Genomic DNA, 24,774 nt, shown 5'->3' with positions numbered 1-24,774 from the left:
GGGGGAGTGGCTCCAGGAGGGAGTGTACCTGATTGGCTACAATGTGCCTGCTGACTGTGATGTAGAGGGTCAAAGTTGATCCTCATGATGCACTATGGGGGCGAATCAAACTTCCGGAAAAGTTTGAGGTTCTCCGCGAACGCGAACCACCGAAGTTCGCCGGGTACCGTTCGCCGGCGAAACGTTCGGGCCATCTCTAGTCTTTACCCAAATTGTGCTTATCTGATCAGAGCACTTTCCTCCATATTCCTCCATACATTTGAGGAGTTGCCCACATGCCTTTTGTCAAACTCATAATGTGTCTTCTTATTTTATTTATTTATTTTTTACTTTACTCACATTTTTATTGGTATTCATTTTTTAAAAATAAAGTCTTAAAACAATCAGAAAAAATGCAATGCACAAAAAAAGTTATAACAAGCACATAACTGGACAAGCAAATGAGGTGCTTTCTTATTTTTAATGGTAATGACTTTTTTTTCCTCACTCTTCCATAAAGCCCTGCTCTATCTATCTATATATTTTTTTCTCATTTCGCTGAAGAAACTAGAGATAATTGATAAGGTAATGGGGTGTCCTGTAACCACTACTGTAAAGCGCACGCATCATACAGATTAAACTCTCAACATAAAGAAGAACATGTGTGCCATAGGTAACCAGAAAATAGTCATATTTTATTAAAAATTATGAAAAATTGCACGAAGATGCAAGTCCCCCGACACTAAAAGTATAGCCTGACAGATTTGAGAGTAAAAAACCAACTGTCAGATTACATACAAAAAGCCAAGACCAGACAGTTAAAAAAAAAAATAGACAGATAAACGTATCTTAAATTGCTAAAAGTGTCTAGGCACAACCAATTGATTTCAGGATATCACTGATAGGCAAGCTGCATAGTGCCAGAAAGCAGGGAGAAACAGGTCAAGCACAGAAGAATACAAACAAATAATACATTTACTTTCAAATGTAAAATATACACAGTTGCACCCAGTTGATAAATAGACACCACAATCTCCACTATAATATACTGGGGCACAAAAAATAGCTTGAAAAAGGTATTTCTAACAATGAACGTCCCGTCATCTAGGCTGTGCTGTATAATGCATTGGGCTTGCCAAGCTGCACAAGGAATTCATGGCTCACAACCTCTTCCATGCTACTATATGTCAGCACCCCATCACAAGATGATCTCACCCAACTGAAGCTTTCAGAATGCCACTACCACTCGAGCTGTCAGGGGTGAGGTACCAAATGCATATACAACCATGTCAGGCTGAAACAGGGGTGCTGCTAAGGTTTTTTTTGTCTCCAAACGGCACATAATTTGAGGCCCCCATCCCCCAAAGGAGCCACGTGTGCAGTGCGCAGAGGCAAGAAATGGGCATGGCCAGGGCATGAGGTAGGTGGACTACCATCCCGGTAGTCAGATGTTTCCCCCTGCCCAGTGTAGGTAGTCAGATGCCCCTCCCAGGCAAGTATAAGCAGACAGATGTCCCCCCCCCCCAGTCCGCCCCTCAGCCCAGTATAGGTAGACAAATGTCCTCCCCAGCCCGGTATAAATAGAAAGATGCCCCCCCCCAGCCTAGTATAGGTAGTCAAATGTACTCCCCCTGTGCCTCTCCCCCACTCCCCAGCCTAGTATAGGTAAGGTAGACTGATCCCCCCCCCAGCCAAGTATAGGTAGTCAGATGTCCTCCTCCGCTCCCCAGCCCGGTATAGGTAGACAGGTGTCCTCCCCCCACCACCACCCAGCCCAGCATAGGTAGAAAGATGTCCTCCCCTCTGCAGAGTATTCAGGCTTCCCATGCTGGTCTGCCCTGTGCTGTGCCCTGTGATGCTCCACAGCCCCCTCCTGTCCTGCAGAGTTGTGGTGAGTAGAGTGACTCACATGTCCATGATCCAGAGCTGAATCTCACTGCTCTCCTCTGCCTCTTACCATCTGGTTATGATGGTTCTGGCCAGCACCTCCTATGATGACATCATGATGCGAGGGGCAGGCCGGAGCCCTAGTTACCAGACAGTAAGCGGTACAGAAGAGAAGAGCAGTGCGATTTGGCGCTAGATCATGGACATGCGAGTCACTCTACTCACCACAACTCTGCAGGACAGGAGGGTGCCGTGGAGCATCACAGGGCACAGCACAGGGCAGACCAGCATGGGGGGCCCGAGGCCCCTGCAGAGGGTGAGGCCTTCGTGTGGGCTGCTTGTACCCTAGCGGCGGGCTGAAACTGGGAGCCAGCTCTGTAGTGCCAAATGATCCAAGCTGTTAGTCTAGTGGGAAGCTCCACCTAAGACCCGCCCAGCTACCTGATATTTTTAATTTACCATCTTGCTGCATGTCCCCACTTGATATTGGATCAGATCTCATCAGAGAAATATTTTCTTTCTATTAGATTTGATGTATATATCGAATCTAACATCTAATTTGTATTACAAAGTGTAATACTGTATTACCCCTTTTAAGCATAGGTCAAAAGTGAAAATTAGAGGGTTAGATTCAGAGACATCAACCATGAAAGAAGGGAATTGTGGTTATCAAGTTAAACTTCATTTCTCACAACTTATGTTAAAAATCATACAACAATGAATTCCAACATAGCGAACCTTTGAGTATTTAATCAGGAAATATATACCGATAATATGATGCACCTGTGAGGGGGGTTTCACATTTCATTTGTGGAGAAATGTTTTGGCATCCTCATAAATATCTTTTGCAGCTCTTATGCCACTCTTAATAGCGGTGTCAATCCAACCATGGGGAGCAGATGTGTGTTCTCCAGCAAAATGTATTCTACCTTCAGGTTGGGATAGGTGCTCATACATATAAATATATTGGTATGGGATAAAATGGGCAAAGGCTCCCATGGAATTTGAATCCAGACTCCATTTCTTCACCACAGCTTTTGGGCAGAGGTTTCTGAGCTCCTCTTTTTGTCTTTGGTGGATGGCGGCCAAGTCCTCTAGAACCACATCTACGCATTGTTCATCGCTGAGTGATAGGAAGAACAAAGAATCCTCTCCAATAGTGTAGGATGCTAGGAGGACATCTTTTCCACCAGTAAAGTTATGACTTGGGTAGTACATAAAGCGTGATGGACGATCTGTGTAACTTCTCCCACCAAGTAAGCCATCTCTTTCCCAGAATCTCTCATTACAAACCAAAAATATTTTTGTTGCACTAATATAGTTAATGTATCTCAATGCATAAGTCTTCTCATCACTGAGCAGAGGGCTGAAGTCAATACGTCTTGTGGCCTTTGCAGTGGATGTGACAAGCACATAGTCTGCAATGATGTTGGTGATAGGGGCAGATTTACCTTTACGGTATTGGACAATTACTGATTTTGCCTTCCTTATGATTTTAACTACGGTAGAATTCAGCTTGATTACATTTCCTAAACAGCGGGCTAAAGCCAAGGGCAACTGATCAAATCCTCCAGTGATCTCATCCAACCTAGAAAACATTTAAACATATTGAAAGTCATTTTCACAATTTTGTCAACCTCGTCACCCTTCATGCATATTGTTATTATTACTCGTTTATAGAGTTGGTCAATAATAATGTTAATGCTTGGAATTGGACCAATCCAAATCATTTGTGAAGTGCTCAGTTCCAAGCTGTATACAATTTGCCTTATATTTGCATGGAAATTGGACTTATTTGCATCTCATTGACAATTTCTGTTCAATTATATAGCACTATTCTGTTCAATTATACAGGTGTTTGTGTTTACTATTCAATAAGAAAGGGTACCTCAAGCATAAAGCTGCACTGATTGCTGTGTAGACAGAATAGTTTGTAATCCTCTCTAAATAGAATTGAAGCGTGCCTGATTGGTGGTGGTGGTGGTGGTGCGTGTGTGTGTGTGTGTGTGTGGGGGGGGGTGCATTGCTAGCATCCCAGAAGATCTTGGGCACCTCTGTGCACCAAGGACAGGATACCTGTGAGGGGTACACAGTGAGTCATATAAAAAAGTGGGCGTGGTCTTGTTATATGTGGGTTTGGATAATCATATGTAAGCCTAGAAGGGGTGTGGCTACAACTTTTAACAGGTTGACACTTCACATGTATTGGAACCTGTATGCATTGTTTGGCACACATCCTGGCACATATGAGCAGCTAGGAAGTTTATAAATGTGTTAGAGATGTACGCCAGCTAAGCCTAAGTACCTATTAAACTCTTCCTCCCATAGCCGGGTCTAGAATTTTTGCTGCCTCAGGCAAACTTGTGAGGATGCCTCCCCTCGATTTGGAATGATCGCACAGCACCCAACAATTTATTCTGCTTCATTTAATGTTCTCACATGACATGCTGCAGCTAAACACAATAGCACACTGGCTGGCTGTGAGTCTGACAAGCAAACTGCTCACCCTCAGCCACTCCATTCCTCCTCAGTCAGAACAGCAGTGCCACCTCCTCCCTTCTGCTGTGCAAGTCAAATGACAATTTTTTTCTTTTGCTTGCTGGTGGCTTAAAAGGCATTTTATTGATAAGGTGTGAAAATATCACCTAGGAAAAAACTTAGGAGAAAAAGTTAATTGAATAAGGGCTTGAGACTGAGGGCATTAAATGAAGTAAAGTGTAGAGATAGCCTTCCTGAGTCAGGCAGATTCCCGGTCAATAAGGTATAATGTGAACTACCAGAAGGGTCCTTTGGATTCCTTGGAATCTCATATACATGAAAATACTAGCAGAACTAAAGATTAAATTGCACCACACATGAAAAAATAGGGTGCATATCTAAGTTGCAGCACATTTGTTTATACTGTTGTTTGATACGCTCATTTCAAAAGGCCTGAGCAGCATGTCCAACTTAAGTGGGACAAGAGGATGGCCGGTTCTCTCATGAAGCAAGGTGAAACATTTGCATCAGGCGGCAGAGATTACAGGGGCAGCATGTTTGTATTGAGTGTTTACACTTACAGCATGCAGTCAGAGTAGGAGAAGAAGCTAGAGGAGAGCAAGGTGAAGATGTCATCATTGGGGAAAAGCAGCTTGTTGTGCTGTGTGAGGAGTCTGACAGTGAGTGAGGAGGAAGGGGAGGCAGGAGAGCAGCAGTGTTTCATTTGATTTGCACAGCAGAAGGGAGGAGGTGGCACTGCTGTCCTGACTGAGGAGGAATGGAGTGGCTGAGGGTGAGCAGTTTTTCACAGTCTCACAGCCAGCCAGTGTGCCATTGTGTTGAGCTGCAGCATGTCATGTGATAACATTAAATGAAGCAGAGTAAATTGCCCGGTGCTGTGCGATCATTCTAAATCAGGCGGCGCATCCTCACAAGTTTGCCTCAGGCAGTAAAAAGTCTAGAATTGGCCCTGAGTGGGATCAATGTGAAAAGAAATAGAGAAATATAAAGCACAGTACCATTCTACGGTTTACAGTACCTTGCAGATTTAAAGACATTCATGTCCAGAGCAGCCTCCATATATGACAAGTAGGCCTGACCATTTGTGTTCATGTAGTCCCCAAACATCTGATAGGCACCATAACTCAGACGTCCCTCATCCATTAAAAAGGACTATTTCAAAAGTGAAAACATAAAATATATAAGAATAAGTGTCTCACTAGGATAGACTTGTGTTCATAGATTTTTTTTTGTTCTCAAAGTGAATGGACAGTTTCAAAAAGTATTTACAGGTCTGCTTGCTTCCTCAGGACATGCCTGGCTACTATGTTACCCCTTGGTCAATGGTGCAAAGTGTGTAAATCAGCCTTTCTCAACCTTTTTACCCTGGAGGAACCCTGCAAATACTTTTTGGATTTCAAGGAACCCCTGCAAGTAATGTTGAAGGTGGCATGGTCTTTAAAAGCTGATGTGGCTGTTTATGTTACTACCCCCCAGGGCCGGGCCGAGGCAGAGGCAGGAGAGGCTCCAGCCTCAGGGTGCAGTGTAGGAGGGGGCGCACAATTCACTCAGCTGTCATTCCCCATTGTGTTTGAAGTAGAAAGAAATAAGAAAAGGGGATACATGGCAATGACTGCAAGCCAGATAACTAGAGATTAAGGGGTTGGTGGGGTTGGGGGCACTGGGGTACCTCTTAGCCCAATAGCAATCAGTGTGTGACGGCTGGGGTGGTAGGGATGGAGGGGCGTACTTTGGTGTATCAGCCTTGGGTGCTGAAGGACCTTGTCCCGGCTCTGGTCACAGGGCAAGTCTTCCTGCCAGCTGCTAACAGGGGAAAAAAAACTTATAGGTAGTACCCCCTATATTACCCCCATTATAATGTCTCGTTATTCTTGTGCCCTTTTAATATTCTTATTAATATGAATTTAATGCTACTTTTTACAGTACCCCCTATTCCAGTTTGCTCCCTATCCACCAACCCCCATGATGGGGGGGGGGGATGCCAAGGATCCGCTGCAGAATACTCAAGGAACCCTGGGGTTCCAGTGAACCCTGGTTGAGAAAACCTGGTTTAAATGTTTGAGACAGTAAAACACACAGGTTGTTGTAGTATTTTACTCTTCACAGTTCTTCTTTTGGACTCCTGTTTTAATCAGCCTGTCTAATTGCAGTATGGCACCTGTCTTATTGATACAAGTTTTCCTTGTATTTTGCTTGCAATCTTACATCTTCCTTAAAGAAAACCCGAGGTGGGATTTAATTATGTTAGTGGGGCACAGAGGCTGGTTGTGCACACTAACACCAGCCTCTGTTGCCCCATGGTGTGCCTCCAGAACCCCCCTGCGCGCCGCTGTCCCCTCCGCCGTGCTAGCGACACGCAGCGTGTCGCCAGCACAATGTTTACCTATGCCATGTCTGTTAGCGCCGCTCCCCGCCTCCTCTGTATCGGCGCTACCCGACTGCGTCCCTTCCCTCCCGCTAATTGGAGGGAAGTGACACGGGCAGGTAGCGCCGATACAGAGGAGGTGGGGGAGTGGCGCTGACAGACACGCATAGGTAAACATTGTGCTGGCGACACGCTGCGTGTCGCTAGCACGGCGGAGGGGACAGCGGCGCGCAGGGGGGTCCTGGAGGCACACCATGGTGCAACAGAGGCTGGTGTTAGTGTGCACAACCAGCCTCTGTGCCCCACTAACATAATTAAATCCCACCTCGGGTTCTCTTTAAAATGGATCCGAGATGAACTTTTACGTATTGCATAATTGTGTTCCTTTCATGTAGTTTATAGGGCATTCCTCAAGCCAAATACTTTTTTGTTTTGTTTTAATATTCTATTTCCCTGTAAACTAAACGAGCCACGCCCACAGCTTTTTCAGAGTGCCTTGGCACTCAGTCCCAAGTAGCAAGGGCTTATGGGAGCTCAGTCTCGGCAGGAGGAGGAGGAGGAGGTTACTAGCCAGAGATTTCAGAGGCAGAGGGGAGGAGGGAGGAGTGAAGTTTTCACAGGCTGAGGGCTGGAGATGCTATCAGCTTGCCTGTGTGTAGTGTGGCAAACAGAACATGGTTGCCTTCATTGTATCACAGGAATAAATAATCAGAAACTGTTGAAGCTGTTTGCAGCTAGATTTGCTGTGTAAACATCTAAAAATCTAACCTTTAGATAAGATATATTGATAAGTTACTTGTTATAGTTAGTTTTTCATCTCGGATCCGCTTTAAACCTTAACCACCAACCCACAGCTAACCTTAACCGCCTCCCACCATGGGTAACCTTAACCTTCCCCCCCACAGGCCTAGCCTTAACTGACCCCTGCCACCAGTCTGCTGTAATAACACAAATGTAGGCGTCATTATAAAAAACAGCTATACTGTGACATTTGGGTGCCCGGGATCACTTGCAATGCAAAAGATGCAGCTGTATTTTGCCATCTTTTGCATTGATGGTGACCCTGCTATTTTTTCAGGTGCCATGGGCACCCAAATTTTACAGTATAGCCGCTATTTATAAAGGCGCCTATGATGGCGTCCTAATTTCTGCTGCTAGCAGGCACCCAAATTTCCTGCTTCTGATACTATCTTATCATTTCAAATCAATTGCTGACTGCTGAGGAAAATTTGGAGAACACAGAAAAAGCAGGTGAGTATAAGGAGGTAATGTCACTGGATTTGCCTCAATGTTAAAAAATAGGCCTCTCAAAGGGTCCATAGACATCATACTTTGACAGAAACATGCTGATAGACGCTGGTATGGATTAAGGTGTTAATTATTAGTTAAGGTAACAATTGGGATACTTTTGCTGTGAATGGTAGCAACCCTTTTCTCCCAATGAACCTCTGATATTTGCCTAAAACTTGATTAGCTGGATTCAAATTTAACTCATCAGCATCAGGTTACCTCTGGGTGTCTAAGTAAGAAAACACCGGCTGCTAATGGTGATTCTTGCCCTTGTGGTACCCACGTCACACATGCCTGCTGAAATCACTTCAACATACAGTACTCTGTAAGATCTGAAGTAACATGTCAGCTGAAAGAACTGTCCACCTGTCATTGACATACATTTATATTGTTTAAAACAGTATTTCTCAACAATATTTTAAAATGTACCATTTTATTAATGACTGAATGGGGCAGTACTCTCTATTGTGGGTAATATGTTAATGCATATCTTTTGATTAGAAATAGTCCACAATTGTGTATTAATGATTTTCAAAGATTTTTCGGTACTGCACTTTTAACTAATCAGAAATGCCTAATTAGGTTTGTTTATAATTGATTTTTCATTTATTTAGCCTCAAACGTACTATTATGGATTGCCTATCATAGGCAAACGCAGGGGGGGATTACAGCTGCCCAGAATCCCCCCTCAGACCAGGGTCGTTGCAGTGTCTGGGGAAAGGCACAAGTTGAGACACCAGAATATCTTCTGCAGACATCCTGCAGCTCACAGCACCGCCCCCCTTATTTCCCTGCTACAGTTAATTCTACAGATTACAGATTATCTGTAAAAGATTATCGATCCAAACTGTTCCTGATCAATCCCATTGTCGATCGGGAGCAAATCGGACATTTAGGAAATAATTGTCACATCCTGTCAGATGACAGGATGGGAAATTGCATGATGTGTACCCAGCATGATGTCCTACCACATTATTATACTGTATTGTGCGTGGCTGAGGGAGACCTTTCAGGAGTCCCCTCCTTGAAAATGCTGGGTTTGCCCCTGCCTATGGCACGTTCACAGACTTCCTGTGCCCCACATGCATACCATGTGTTGAGAACCTAGGCTTTTGAATATGCCAGCGTTTCATCTTTCATCTGCGTCTTCCTACATCCTTTACGCCATGGTAACTGCCAGCACAGCCTAGCATACCACAGCGATCCACTTGAGTTTGTAAAATTGTACAGTAAAATAGCAGCATAGTTAAAGAGGTAGTGTACCAGATGTGCAGTAATAAAGCTAAGTACTCCTTTCACAAACCTGGGCAAACAGTGGCGTAACAATAAGGGTTGCAGAGGTAGCGACCGCATCGGGGCCCTTGGGCTAGAGCAGGGGTCGGCAACCCGCGGCTCCGGAGCCGCATGCGGCTCTTTTTCATCTTTGCCGCGGCTCCGGTGTCAGTGGCTGCGGCGCGCGTGACGTGTGCTGTTGTCGCTGGCCGGCAGCCTATCAGAGAGGCCGCCAGACCAGTGCAGTGCAGGGCTTCGGGCGGCCATTTTCCCGTAGCCCTGCAGGCAGGACGTGACGTAGGAAGAGGATCGTGGGAGTTGCGCGCCACAAGGTCGGGACCGGAGGTCGGGACAGGAGGAGATCGTGACAGGAGGTCTTCTGACTAGGTGAGTAAATGGTCTTTTTTTTCAGATCTGCTGAAGGATTGTGCATATGGGAGTCAGATCTGCTGAAGGATTGTGCATATGGGGGTCAGATCTGCTGAAGGATTGTGCATATGGGGGTCAGATCTGCTGAAGGATTGTGCATATGGGGGTCAGATCTGCTGAAGGATTGTGCATATGGGGGTCAGATCTGCTGAAGGATTGTGCATATGGGGGTCAGATCTGCTGAAGGATTGTGCATATGGGGGTCAGATCTGCTGAAGGATTGTGCATATGGGGGTCAGATCTGCTGAAGGATTGTGCATATGGGGGTCAGATCTGCTGAAGGATTATACATATGGGGGTCAGATCTGCTGAAGGATTGTGCATATGGGGGTCAGATCTGCTGAAGGATTGTGCATATGGGGGTCAGATCTGCTGAAGGATTGTGCATATGGGGGTCAGATCTGCTAACGATTTGTGCATATGGGGGTCATATCTGCTAACGATTTGTGCATATGGGAGTCATATCTGCTAACGATTTGTGCATATGGTGGTCATATCTGCTAACGATTTGTGCATATGGGGGTCATATCTGCTAACGATTTGTGCATATAGGAATCATATCTGCTAACGATTTGTGCATATGGGGGTCATATCTGCTAACGATTTGTGCATATGGGGGTCATATCTGCTAACGATTTGTGCATATGGGGGTCATATCTGCTAACGATTTGTGCATATGGGAGTCATATCTGCTAACGATTTGTGCATATGGGGGTCATATCTGCTAACGATTTGTGCATATGGGGGTCATATCTGCTAACGATTTGTGCATATAGGAATCATATCTGCTAACGATTTGTGCATATGGGGGTCATATCTGCTAACGATTTGTGCATATGGGGGTCATATCTGCTGAAGGATTGTGCATATGGGGGTCATATCTGCTAACGATTTGTGCATATGGGGGTCATATCTGCTAACGATTTGTGCATATGGGGGTCAGATAACTTGGGATAATGTATTATTTCATCAAATGTTCTCTTTACATTGCCCAACTTATGACAGCTTTGCTTTAACATGACAAATGAGAGCATTATTCAATGCAGATAGTGTTATTTCAATAGAGATAACATAACATTACCTGAATAGAAGCTCCGTCAAGCTGGTCCAATATTTCCCTGCAGTTCTTTCCATTATTCTCCTGAACAAACTAAACAAAGGAAAATAAAATTAGACAAACAGTGAAGTTCAGTTTCCCAAGGGTTGTACTATTTATAAAGTTTAGGGAGGCAGGATTGAAAGTTAAATAATGGTGAGAGGGCTAATGGAAAACAAAAAGCCTTTTGTCAAGAAGATATTTAAAAAGCCATCAACAGTGGCATAACTGCAATTCATGCCCCCCCCCCCCCCCCCCATGTTCCCACCCCTTCCCTTGCCTCCCCTTGGTGCCCTTTATGGCCTTGGGGACCATCTCACAAGGGTCATATGACAAGTGTGGCCATCATGATCTTCACACCCATAACAAGTATAGCCACAAAGACACCTGATCTAAAGTATAGTCCCCTGTATCGGAGGAGGGGAAGGTTAGTAGTTGGGATCCCAAACAGTTCTGGCCGCCCCCCTGCAGTCCCCTCTAGCTACACCCCTGGCCATCACATAAGAAAAAAACAGGTAGAAGCAGTGGCACTTGATCATGCAATGGCTTGTACATATCTCCTTGGCTGGTCCAAGTCACATGATCATGAATAACGTTCACTTCCCACATTATCCTAACCAATTTCGTCTACAGAAGATAACATGTAAGAGGAACTTGAACGTGTTTTGCCATCATACATATCGTCACTTCCAGAACAATAAAAAAAAAATTAGATTATGTTTCAATTATATCCGTGGGAGGACTGTTCCAGTTCCAGAGGCGTAGATATACTCCTCCCGCAGCATTGCCATTGTGCGCGCTCCCCACCGTATCCCACGCTCATTATCAGTGCCGTCGGTTAGTAGGGAGATCAGTGAATGGGAACGCAGTTCCAATTCATTAATCTAAGTCCCTGTGTTAATGATTGCCGGCATCAGTGAGATGCCTACAGTCATTCTACCAAAGTGAATTACACATGCACACATTACTTCCTGTTCACGTACTTATAGTACACTCAGGAAAGTATTGAGCAAGAACATCTTGTGGCCAAATAGTAATATTACACCTACATACACTTATTTCAATAAAAAGACCTACACATAATTTAAAATTAACTTCTTACCTCCTACACACTCCCATAAATACCCAAATAAAACTTTTGCATAAAAAGAAAAAAAATACAATAAAAAAAATACATTAATACCTTAGGGTCTGAACTTTTTTTTTAATATGTATGTCAATAGAGTATATTACTGTCATTTCTGAAAATATGGGCTTGTAAATAGTGATGGACACAAAACTGAAAAAAGGCACCTTTATTTTTAAATAAAATATTGGCACCATACTGGTTTCTCTTTAAACAATTCTCTTGAGGTACCCCTCCCCCCCCCCCCCGTCTCTACTGCTAAACCTAATAATTGTTTAAACAAAAATAAGCAGGTGCAAAAATGTGGGCACTGTTGTCATTTTATTGATTCCAAAACCTTTAGCACTAATTATTGGAACTCAAATTGGCTTGGTAAGCTCAGTGACCCCTGATCTACATACACAGGTGAATCAAATTATGGTAAAGAGTATTTAAGGGAGTCAATTGTAAGTTTCGCTCCTCTTTTAATTTTCTTTGAAGAGTAGCAACATGGGGGTATCAAAAGAACTTTCAAATGACCTGAAGACAACGATTGTTCATTATCATGGTTTAGGGGAAGGATACAGAAAGCTGCTTCAGAAATTTCAGCTGTCTGTTTCCACAGGTAGGAAAATATTGAGGAAATGGAAGACCACAGGCTCAGTTCAAGTTAAAGCGGATCCGAGATGAAAAACGAACTATAACAAGGAACTTGTCTATATATCTTATCTAAAGTTTAGATAATTTACACAGCAAATCTAGCTGCAAACAGCTTCAACAAAATATGATTATTTCTTCCTGTGATACAATGACAGCAGCCATGGTGATTGTAAACATTGCACACAGTCAAAGGGGATAGCATCTCCAGCTCTCTGCCTGTGACAAATTCACTCTGCTCTCCTCCTCCCTCCTCCTTTCTGCCTCTGAAATCTTTGGCTAGTAACCTCCTCCTCCTCCTCCTGCCCAGACTGATCTCCCATAAGCCCTTGCTACAGTGCCAAGGCTCTCTGAAAAAGCTGTGGGTGAGGCTTGTTTAGTTTATAGAGAATTAGAGTATTAAAACAAAAAAAAGTATTTGGCTTGAGGAATGCCCTATAAACTATATGAAAGGAAAACAATTATGCAATGAGTAAAAGTTTATCTCGGATCCACTTTAGAGCCCAAAGTGGCAGACCAAGAAAAATATTGGATAGACAGAAGCGACGAATGGTGAGAACAGTCAGAGTCAACCCACAGACCAGCACCAAAGACCTACAACATCATCTTGCTGCAGATAGAGTCACTGTCCATCGTTCATTCAGCGCACTTTACACAAGGAGATGCTGTATGCGAGAGTGATGCAGAGGAAGCCTTTTCTCCAACCACAGCACAAACACAGCTGCTTGAGGTATGCTTAAGCACATTTGGACAAGCCAGCTTCATTTTGGAATAAGGTGCCGTGGACCGATGAAACTAAAATTGAGTTATTTGGGGGTGTTATGCAAAGAAATACACCTGCTACCTACAGTAAAATATGGTGGTGGTTCCATCATGCTGTGGGGCTGTGTGGCCAGTGCAGGGACTGGGAATCTTGTTAGATTTGAGGGACGCATGGATTTCACTCATTATCAGCAGATTCTGAAGACCAATGTCCTGGAATCAGTGACAAAGCTGAAGCTGCGCCGGGGCTGGATTTTTCAACAAGACAATGACCCTAAACACTGCTCAAAATCCACTAAGGCATTCATGCAGAGGAACAAGTACAATGTTCTGGAATGGCTAACTCAGTCCCCAGACCTGAATATAATTGAAAATCTGTGGTGTGAGTTAAAGAGAGCTGTCCATGCTCGGAAACCATCAATCCTGAATTAACTAGAGATGTTTTGTATAGAGGAATGGTCCAAAATACTGTACCTTCAACCAGAATCCAGACACTCATTGGAACCTACAGGAAGCATTTATTTCTTTATGCACCTGCCTAATTTTGTTTAAACAATTATTGAACACTTTCTGTAAATCCAATAAACTTCATTTCACTTCTCAAATATCACTGTGTGTGTCTCCTATATGATATGACAGATAGGTAAACTTAAATAACCCCCGTGCTGAAATGAGAACAGGGGGAGCGAGCTGGATAAAATTAGTCTTCGATATGCAGATGATGTGTCGGGTGATGGAAGTCGGTGCTGCTCTGTGTGGTCCACTTGCAGTGGCAGATAAATCTATAAAGGACATGGGGTAGGGGAAAAAAACACAAAAAGAGCGCACTCAGAAGACTGATGATAAAAGGGGAACCAACCGGTCGTAGACAGATCTCACCTGATTTGGTGGCTGATATGCCCTTATGGGTATTATCAGCTTGCAGGCTTTTGTCCCTCTTAGACCAGGGACCAGGTCAGAAGCAGGCTCTTTGTCCAAAGGGATCCTGTGGCTTGAAGCAGGATATCAGGAGCAGCTGTCTGTCTGGTTTGTAGCCGTTGGTGTCCCAGCACTGGCTGTAACACCAGAGCTGCAGGCACCTGTGGGCTGTATGAGACTCAATCCCTTAGCAGGGAGAGTCTCCTTCCTGAAAAGTTAGCAATCCACACACTACTCTGTTCAGATGGGTCTAGTTAAAAATGGCGCCAGACATCGTTTTTATAAAAATGGCGCCTCATAGGAAATTATTGTAGAATGTTTTTTATCGTTTCTGACTGTTAAAAAATGGCGCCGTTGTCCTAAACGATATTTTTCGTTTATGTTTTTGCTTTTTGCATCTCACTAATGCCCTTCCCTCCCTCCCTGCAGAGTGCGAGCGGTGCGTTAGATATGAGAAGACTCACCGGGATCCGTCATGCCAGCGATGACAGCTTCTCTCCCTGCAGCGCTCCCAGCGTCATCTCCTAGGTAACAGCATGTCTCCTCACTGTGACGCGCCTGCACGTACTGGCGGCGGCGCGTCACAGTAAGGAGACACGCTGTTACCTAGTAGATGATGCTCGGCGCGCTGCGGGGAGAGAAGCGGACATTGCAGACATGTCAAGTCCCGTTGAGTCTTCTCATACTAACGTTCCGCTCGCACTCTGCAGGGAGGGAGGCAGGCCACATGTCGCCGCTGATCTGAGGTCTCCTATTATGGTACCCAGCCTGCACTAGACACCCAGCCTGCACCTAAAACGAAAAAAAAACATAAAACGATATTTTTCGTTTAGAAGACATTTTCGTTCACTGTCTGGCGCCATTATTTGGCCGGCGCCATTTTTAACGGACCCGGTTCAGATACACCACAGCAGTGGCTGGGTGGTGAGCAGTAGCACTGAAGTGGCTGAAAGAAAGCACAGGAGACCAGTGCTGGAAGTAACTGATTCTTTAATTAATGTAACAAATACAACTAGTTTCAGGAGGCCATTCCTCCTTTCTTCAGGCAAACCCCCCTTTTTTTCAGGTTTGGCTGAAGAAAGGAGGAATGGCCTCCTGAAACTGGTTGTATGGATTGCTAACTTTTCAGGAAGGAGACTAGAGCTTCAAACATAACACTAGCTATAGCAATCATAGAGATGGCCATGGGACCCATAAGTATGGGAGCTTGGTTGGTCATGAGTTGTTGTTGTTGTTGGTTTTTTTTATGTTTTAGGTTTCTTTATCCTGTGATGATCTCCAGAGAATTGTACCAGCCACTAAGTGGTGTGGATATAATTATCAATCTTTAACTGTGCACTGTACAGTATATCATGCTTACGTTCCAAACCCTCTGCGTTCTGTCGTGCGGGTGTGCGGCAGCCGGCAGGCCACTCTTTTGCTTGTTTATTCTGGCGTGTGACATCCCATGGTGTTACGCCTTACTGTATATGCACGTGAGTAATGGTTTTCATGCACCTGCAAGGATGATTGTTCCATCTGTGCACAGGCAAGGCATGAGGATTCATGACAAAAACGAAGAGCAGCACATATAAAAGGCAGCCTCAGGGTGTACACTGTGCTGATTGATCTGTCAACTTTGGCTTATGTTCCTGTTACCAATCACTGATTCCAGTATTGATCTCCTGTTTCTGACCCAGCTTATTATACCATTCCTGATTGTTTTCTGCCTGTCCTGATCCTTGGTTATCCCTGAACTCCGCCTGCCCTGACATTTGGCCTGTCTATCTTTGATGCTCGTTTGCCACCTGCTTACAGACTTTGCTATTCCTGACCTCCAGAACATCCTCCATCAGACACATTTTGTCTAGTACAACTGCATCTACAATCAAATGTTGATGTTTTACATTAGGTGTGCCATTTAATGAGTTTGATTAACCACTTCAGTACCAGCACCCTCTGCCCCCTTAAGGACCAGAGGGTGCTGGTACAGTAAACCGCCGCTTCCCGACGAATCGCCGCTAACATCCGCCGCTCCCGCCGGTCACGCCGCTCTGTACCCGCCGCAGGCTCCTCTCTCTGCCGTCTCTATGACGGCAGATCGCTGTGCGCCGGTCAGGAGCCACTTACATTGGCTCCTGACCCTGTCACTCAATGTAAGCCAATGGTAACGGCTTACATGAATGACAGGGCCAGGAGCCAATGAAAACAGCTCCTGCCCAGCTCACAGTGCTCTGCCGTCATAGAGACAGCAGGGCAAGCACATTGCGGCGGGGACAGATCAGCGAAAGCGGGAACAGCAGGGACGGTGAATGGGACGCAGAGTTTACATCCAGTCAGAACCGCAGCTCCACCTGCCCGCCGTAGAATTGTACTGCGTCGGTCCGCAGGTAGTTAAGTTCACAGTGGCCATTGTGTTTCCAGTGACAGCAAGAATGCAATACAATGGATTGGGACTGCATTTCCGGCACACATCGACACATTGCGCCGGGTACAGTGAAGCATACAGTCAATGAAGAGTATGATTGATTTTACTGTTTACGTGAGCGTTAAGCAGCGGCATAACGCAACCCCTTATACCTCAACACACCTGTCGCACTGTGAACATCACATAGATGGAACATTGTAGTGCGGTAAGCCGTGTTACAAAGCGGCTGTTTCCAGGGCCGGATTTGTACTTTCCTGCGACCAAGGCCCGCTGCCACTGCCACCAACCGCATCCACCCAATAGCATTCTGTCCAACACCATGACTAGAAATCACTGGTTTTCAGGAGGAAAAGCCTGTTTCAGTGACTCATGTAAGAGAAGAAGAAATGGAGGGCTTCATTCACAGAGTCTCAGTCTGACCAGCTATACTGTTCAGTTCAGCTTGAGTTCTAAAGTGGAGCTTATAATCCCGTGAATGTGTTCTGTGCAGGAAACCTTACCAGATCAGAAATTATTCTCTACTTCCCTGGTACTAAACTGAATCTTGTATGTTCCTGGATCATAAGGATATAGCACTGTCTCATCACACACCTGGAGTTTAGGCTGTGCATGCAGTAAGCAAGGGCAGCTTTAGAGCAGGAGAGATGATTTATTTTGACATGTGGCCTCTTATCTCTCCCCAAGTCCTGTCAACCTTCTGCCCTTCTTCTTTTTCAGCACCCAAGGCCATGGCCTTTGTGGCCTTGCCAGTAATCCAGCCCTGGCTGTTACACCGAAACGCACCCTGTGTCTGTCTGTTGGACAGCATAATTACATTAATTAGCCTCAGAGTACATTAAAAATGTTTGAGGGCATATTCACAGTGGGACGTTGCGTTGTAATGTGACGTTAAATTCGCAAAGCAGCATTACAACGCAACGCAAAAAAACCCACGTGGTAACGCACATTAACGCTGCGTTACCATGGCATACAGTAGGTACAGTGGAGCATACAGGCAATGAAAAGTATTCTCTCTGTATCTATTTAACATCTATGTTTAGAGGTAATGCACTGCAAGCAGTGAGTTACGATAACGCAACATTTATAATGTAACGTTAACGTCGCACTTTGAATGTCGCATAGGGTTAACATTACAGTGCATCTGTGCATTATAATGACTTTATAACGCAGGACAATAACGTCCCACTGTGAATGCGCCCTGAATCTCTAGCCAATGCATTTTTGCCATCTCCACTTGTGCCCACCAAATTATGCCAAAGAGAGTGTGTCCTCTAGAAGTGCTGTATATACTGATGGTAGTTCTAAGCACTGTACTCCATGACAATCGTTACCTTTTTTAACATGGAAGAGGACATTTCATCAGGAGATTTCCCTTCTTCCTCAGGTGATAACGCAAACCCAAACATGTTTGGTGTTTTTGTCACTTCCGTCTGCACGTGTCTAATGCCTTTAAACAGGTACACATTCTCTTCAGTATCCATAATAAACTTATTCATCTTCAGCCCAAAATGATCAACATATTCCCTTACCAGCCTGTAAAATTCAAGAGATGTTATATGAAACTCTTTCTCAAGCTTGTTTTCTTCAGTCAGTGCCACTTATATGTAGCGGTATTTATGGTGTGTCACTGAGGAAACATTGGCACAAGTACACATGAAGGCTGAAGATCCAGCAAGCAAGAAAAAGGACAAAATAGGAGTAGGAGACATTGAGGGAATTTAATAAATTGTGCTGATCTTCTATGTTTTTATTAAAATATCTAAACTTAGTATGGATGTTTTTATTACTTTAATGCATGCAATGTTGATCATCAATAAGGTACAAGATCATCATAGGATAGGCAAAAATCCCTTTACTCACGCACTAGGGAAGAGGCAGTTATATGCTTGCTCCTTCCACCAGAGCAAGGAGGTATCACATAACTGTCCTTCAATAAAACAATACCAGACAATTTCATCACTTGGGTAGGTGTTTGAACAGCTCACTGTCTGACAGCACCAATGCTTTTCTAGTGGTAAGTCCCCCACATGACACATTTGCAATACTGAAAGGCATGTGGTATGGTGGAAGCAGCAGCTGGACCATCACATGATTACTGTATCTCTCCCCACTGACCATTTTTTAATCTATTAAAATCTATTAAAATAAGTAAAAGGATTTCATGAGTGCTTAAAAGTTTCAGATATTGTCAGCAGAAGATCAGCACCTGACATCTGCAACAATAAAGCTACCGTATTTTTCGGACTATAAGACGCTCCGGACTATAAGACGCACCTAGGTTTAAAGGGCAAAACCTGGGGGGGAAAAAAATACACTAAACCTGGGTGCATGCATGGTCCAGGAGCGTCCTATGGACCTTTCCTCCCCCTAAGATGTCTGTCACATTGCCAAGCTACATTAACCCCTGCTGCCATTACAAGCTATACTAAACTACACTTCACTAACCCCTGCTGACCCCCTCCACCCAGCTACACTGCACTACACAACTCCCCCCCCTGCCCAGCTACACTAACCAATACAATTACAACAAACGTGATCTCGCCTGGGTGGCAGTAGCTGTGTCTGGTCAGAGTTTTCATGCGATCTTAAGGAAGTGCACAGTAGGATGACATCAGCAGCACCCATGAGATCCACAGTGTTCTTAACCAGCATAGGAGCAGCTTCTGTAATTATATACAATGCTGTTCCTTTGATCTATAATCCCCCCGGGCGTGCCCCACAGCAGCGCGCGATACACCTGGCATTGTAATTATCCACAGGGCGCTTTCTTTGATCTATAATCCCCCCCCAGCGTGCCCCGCAGCAGCGCCATACACAATGACTCTAGGCGGCATAGGAAAGCCGCTGTGATCATTAACAATGTTCTTTCAACTTGCCCAGCGGCAGCCCCGTTAGCCCGCAGCTCGATCCCAGCTGACAAATGATGAGACACTTCAGCCGCTATAGCGGCAGCCCAGTTAGCCCGCAGCTCGATTCCAGCTGACAAATGATGAGACACTTCAGCCGCTGTAGCGGCAGCCCTGTTAGCCCGCATCTCGATCCCAGCTGACAAATTACGATACACTTCAGCCGCTATAGCGGCAGTCCTCAGAGGCTTCCGTACTTGCATTGTTTACTTGCGTCATCACATGACCCGTCGGGTCATGTGATGACAATGCAAGTATGGAAGCCTCTGAGGACTGCCGCTATAGCGGCTGAAGTGTATCGTAATTTGTCAGCTGGGATCGAGCTGCGGGCTAACAGGGCTGCCGCTATAGCGGCTAAAGTGTCTCATCATTTGTCAGCTGAGATCGAGCTGCGGGCTAACGGGGCTGACGCTGGGCAAGTTGAAAGAACATTGTTAATGATCACAGCGGCTTTCCTATGCCGCCTAGAGTCATTGTGTATGGCGCTGCTGCGGGGCAAGCTGGGGGGGATTATAGATCAAAGCAAGCGCCCTGTGGATAATAACAATGTTGGGTGTATCGCTGCTGTCGGGCACGCTCGGGGGGATTAAAGATCAAAGAGAGCACGGTGTATAATTACAGCGGCTTCTCCTAAGCCGCTTACAATGTCGCTCACGCTGCTGCTGCTTCCACCCCACTGCGGACCACAAGCAAACAAGCATTCGGACTATAAGACGCAGTCACTTTTTCCCCCTAATTTTTCGGGAGAAAAATTGCGTCTTATAGTCCGAAAAATACGGTAATTATTTATTATGAATACACTTCTGTGCTGACATGCAATGTATACAGGGTGAACACAAATGAAACTTGGTGGTGAGCATCTATTAAAACAATTGTAAAATAAATTGAGTAAGATTAGACTGCGCATTAAATGTTCATGATTTTAGTTATCATACAGTTGAGATCGGTGTACTTCTGTATCACCTCCCCACAAACAAAAGTTTGCAAGCGATTTTGTTACCATTTTTTGTTTAGGGCTCTTTCACACTACAGGCAGTGGTAAAAAGGCTAAAACTCTGCGTTTTGGCTGCAGGCGTTTTCAAGGTGTTTTCAAGGCATATAACGCCAACACATTACCATCAATTGTAAAGAGAAACGCTGCGGTCAGCCCTAAAAAAGCTCCTGGGAGCGTTGAAACACAACGCTCCAAAACGCAGCGTAAGATGTGAAAGGTAAAATGAAAGTCTATGGACTCTCGTTTTACCTTAGAAAACGCCAACTTCGGCTGTGGCGTTAAAACGCCGAAAAAGCCCTCTGGTGTGAAAGGGCCCTTAGGGATTTTCTGTGTGCAGACAGACAAACAGGAAGTGCAAGGAAAAAAAAACACATATATCCAGGCACATCGCCTCTAGTTAGGACATTAAATAAGTTATTAAGGAAAAGGGAGGTGCTGAAGGGGGTGTGGCCAGAAAACAGCAAAAATCGAATTGGATTTCATTACACAAGCCCTTTTTCAGTGCTTTTAAAAATGCTAGCAATTTTAAAAAGCTCAGAATGCTCATAGGGCTTGATTCACTAAGACAAAAAGCATGCTTTATCAAAGTTAGCACGTCTTATTAATGTTAATGCGCCTTATCAGAGTAGTATAGTGAACTTATGCCTGCTAGTTGGCAATAACGAGAGCTCCACTCATCCTGCGGGTTCGCAGTGCTCACTATGCTACTCTGATAAGGCGTGCTAACTTTGATAAGGTGTGCTAACTTTGATAAGGCATGCTATTTGTCTTAGTGAATCAAGCCCATAGTGTGAACAAGTCTTTACCTGGTGTGTAGACAGGCTGAGTCTGACTGAAGCTAAAAGGTTCAGGACATTTTGACTTGTGTAGTCAATAGTAAGGAGTGGATATACTGTATAGTTAGAGCCAAGACATGGCTAGGATTTTGTTTGGATTTTTGTTTTTTGTAAAGCACCTTTTCTGCACCTGGGTATATACAGTATCTGTGAATAGCACCAATAAACACACCATTGTTTGAATAAAAGTCACTGGACTGGTCTCTGTACCTGAAAAGGCTGCTTAAAGGGGAACTGAAGTAAGAGGTATACGGAGGCTGCCATATTTATTTCCTTTTAATCAATACCAGTTGCCTGGCAGCCCTGCTGGTCTATTTCTCTGCAGTAGTATCTGAATAACACCAGAAACAAGCATGCAGCTAGTCTTATCAGATCTGACTTTAAAGTCTGAAACACCTGATCTGCTGCATGCTTGTTCAGGGGCTATGGCTAATAGTATTAGAGGTAGAGGATCAGCAGGATGGCCAGGCAACTGGTATTGCTTAAAAGGAAATAAACATGGCAGCCTCCATATACCTCTCTCTTCAGTTCCCCTTTAAACCAGGAAGCCCAGCACCCACTATATATCCTCAGCTCACAATATATATAGGAAGTGTTTCTGAAGCTGAAACCAGGAAAATTACCATAAAAGTGGATATCCTGAATAATGTACTGCATTCTACTTATAGCCTCAAATCACTAAGCAGTTTAGACTAGTCTACTGATGGTTTTTAGTCTACTGATGGTTTGGTGTAATGTTTTAGACCTGTTTTTAGACCTGGTCTAAAACATTTGGTAATTAGGTCGGTAAAGCAGAGGAAATGATCAAAAGATGCAATTCATAAAGGCAAACAAGGAGTAACCACGCCCACTTTTTCTGACAGAGATTAGACTAGTTGATTTCTGTTGGTAAAGTAATTCTGTGAGGTATTTTAGACGTGAGGATTCTATCCAGAGGGGAGAGCTCATCAGGGGGGAAGGATGTCAGTCATAGCTACTTATTTGTCAATTGCATCCTTTGATCATTTCTCCTGCTTTACCCACCTAATTACAAAATGTTTTAGACCAGGTCTAAAAACAGGTCTAAAACATTTGGTAATTATTAGTGAATTCCCTTTGATGCAACTGACCAAACCACCAGTAGACTAAAAACCATCAGTAGACTAGTCTAAACTAATTAGTGAATTGAGGCCTATGTTGTTACAGTGACGCTTTAACAATAAGGCCCGGTTCACATTAGCGGTCGCCGTCCGGAATCACAGTGCCGGAGCCGGACCGCATGCGGAACGGACGCACGGCATAGCAATGAAAGTCTATGCGTCCGTTCACATGCGTCCGTTTCGTCCGGACCGGAGCCGGACCGGATCCGGACTCCGGCATAAGATCCAACATGCGCTATCTTTTGGTCCGGCTTCTCCGGCAGACGTATCCGGAGCGGAGCCGGACTGTTGCATCCGGCCAATACAAACCAATGAGAACCGGAGAGCGCACAACACACTGGCTATAAAAACCGGACGTTCTACCCCACTTCCTATGCTTTTTCTAGTGGCCATTTTGGATGGGGACCACATGGGCCCCGCGTTCACAGAGTGGAGCAGCAGGGATTTCATGCTGGAGCTCTTTGGCAGCAACATGTCTGATGATATGTCTGATAACGAGGAGGTGAGGCCTTCTCCCCACATAGTAGTAGGTGAACAACAGGAAGGAGAGAATTCCCAGGTACGAGTAAAAAATGACTGGATCCATGGTCCCAACTGCAGTCTCTGTATCCACGGATGGTCTCCACACGTCCACCTGTCTCCAACAATGACCCCAGAGCTTCTGCTGACCTCCCAGACCCCAGGTATTTACAGGTTGTTATCTCTTTAAGAAACCGGATCCGGACCGCAACCGTGTTCATACCGCACGGAAAACGGATGCAAACGGACCGGATCCGGACCTGATCCGGATAGGAACCGTACGGATTAGGTCCGGTCCGGATCCGGTGCGGTCCGGACATCCGTTCCGGTTTTTACAAAACCGCAAGTGTGAACGGGGCCTTACCTGTCAAAAACTATAACAGGGGTAACATTTCTTTTCATACTACTAGGAGGTAAAAGAAGGCAGGTCTCTCTAGGACTCTGTATAGCTATAATTCAGGAATCCTCATTTAACATCATTATGAGGCATCTTAAAATTAATGGGGAGTACACTTACGGAGCTTGGAAACATAAAATGTAGAATTCTTCTAAGGCTCGTCGCCTTGTTTTTTATCACAAGATAGAAAGTGGCAGTAAAATGATACTGTTAAAGTAAAAATATTTTCAGCAATATAAAAAAGAAGTTGTAAACTTTTTAATGATACCTGTGAGATTCAGGGAGGCGCATTGGTCCCACATCCACATACCAGAGATCTGATTCTCTGTAGGTCTGTATACGTCCGCCTACATGGTGGCTGGCTTCCAAGATTGTGACCTGGTGTATAACATAGAGGATCATTAATTATTTTGCTTCCTTTGGAGGTTTATCCTCATGTGTTCATTCACTTAAAAAAAAAAAAAATGACCCATCAACTGATGACATTGTATGGTGTTAGCAAGTCCATCACATTATGAATTAAGTGAACTTGTTCTTAAAGAGAAACCGTAACCAAGAATTGACCTTCATCCCAATCAGTAGCTGATACCCCCTTTACCATGAGAAATCTTTTCCTTTCCTCAAACGGATCATCAGGGGGTCCATATGGCTAATTTTGTGGTGAAACCCCTTCCCACAAATGATGTCAGCGCCTCACAGCACTGAGGTACTGACATCACACTGTGGGAGCCTTGTTGCATTGTGGGAAATAACAGCTGTTTCCAACTACCAAAAAAGCAAGCAGTATCTCCTTCCAGTGACATCACCTGCCAACAGTAAAATGTCACCACATGATAAATGTCAGAATGTACATCAGGGAGAGGAAAACAATGAGCAAACACTGACTAACTCATTTATACATCATTATTGTAAAAATTAAGCACTTTTTTTATCACATTATTTTCACTGGAGTTCCTCTTTAAGCATTATTATATATAATATTTTGTGTGGTCTACACTATATATGTGGAGGTGCACTCTTTTACCACCAAAAATATATACATTTTTTATTACATCAGGTGATCCTTTACGCTGCTTATAGATTCTTATATTTCATCAGGTGATCCTTTACGCTGCTTATAGATTCTTATATATATATTGTGAGGAAACGCGGAAAGGCCGCCGTCTCTCGAGGTGAGGCGGCTGTTTCCGCGTCCAGCATGGCGTCACAACGCGGAAAAAACGCCGCATGCCGCATGGGCAGTGCGGCGGAATCCGCATTGGTAACGGCGGAATCCACATCAGAGGCGACCCCCGCATTAGATACATTGCAAAACAG

General features: G+C 44.6%; 1 protein-coding gene across 1 annotated transcript in view; it reads right to left on the bottom strand.

The window, feature by feature from the left end:
- Positions 1–2,544: 2,544 nt before the first annotated feature.
- Positions 2,545–24,774, bottom strand: part of LOC137522699 (L-amino-acid oxidase-like) — a 37,143-nt gene continuing 14,913 nt past the window's right edge. Inside the window, exons 2-6 of the mRNA XM_068242766.1 lie at positions 23,726–23,835; positions 17,998–18,199; positions 10,803–10,871; positions 5,384–5,517; positions 2,545–3,454 (exon numbers count right to left, since the gene is read on the bottom strand). Of these exons, the coding sequence (XP_068098867.1) occupies positions 2,671–3,454; positions 5,384–5,517; positions 10,803–10,871; positions 17,998–18,199; positions 23,726–23,835 (1,299 nt within the window). The 3' untranslated portion in view covers positions 2,545–2,670. The remainder of the gene's footprint in view (positions 3,455–5,383; positions 5,518–10,802; positions 10,872–17,997; positions 18,200–23,725; positions 23,836–24,774) is intronic.

Source organism: Hyperolius riggenbachi, chromosome 6, assembly GCF_040937935.1.
Source record: "Hyperolius riggenbachi isolate aHypRig1 chromosome 6, aHypRig1.pri, whole genome shotgun sequence".
NCBI classification, from domain to species: Eukaryota; Metazoa; Chordata; class Amphibia; order Anura; family Hyperoliidae; genus Hyperolius; species Hyperolius riggenbachi.
Note: the sequence above shows the minus strand (reverse complement) of the source record. Positions and strands in the feature narration are given on the sequence as shown.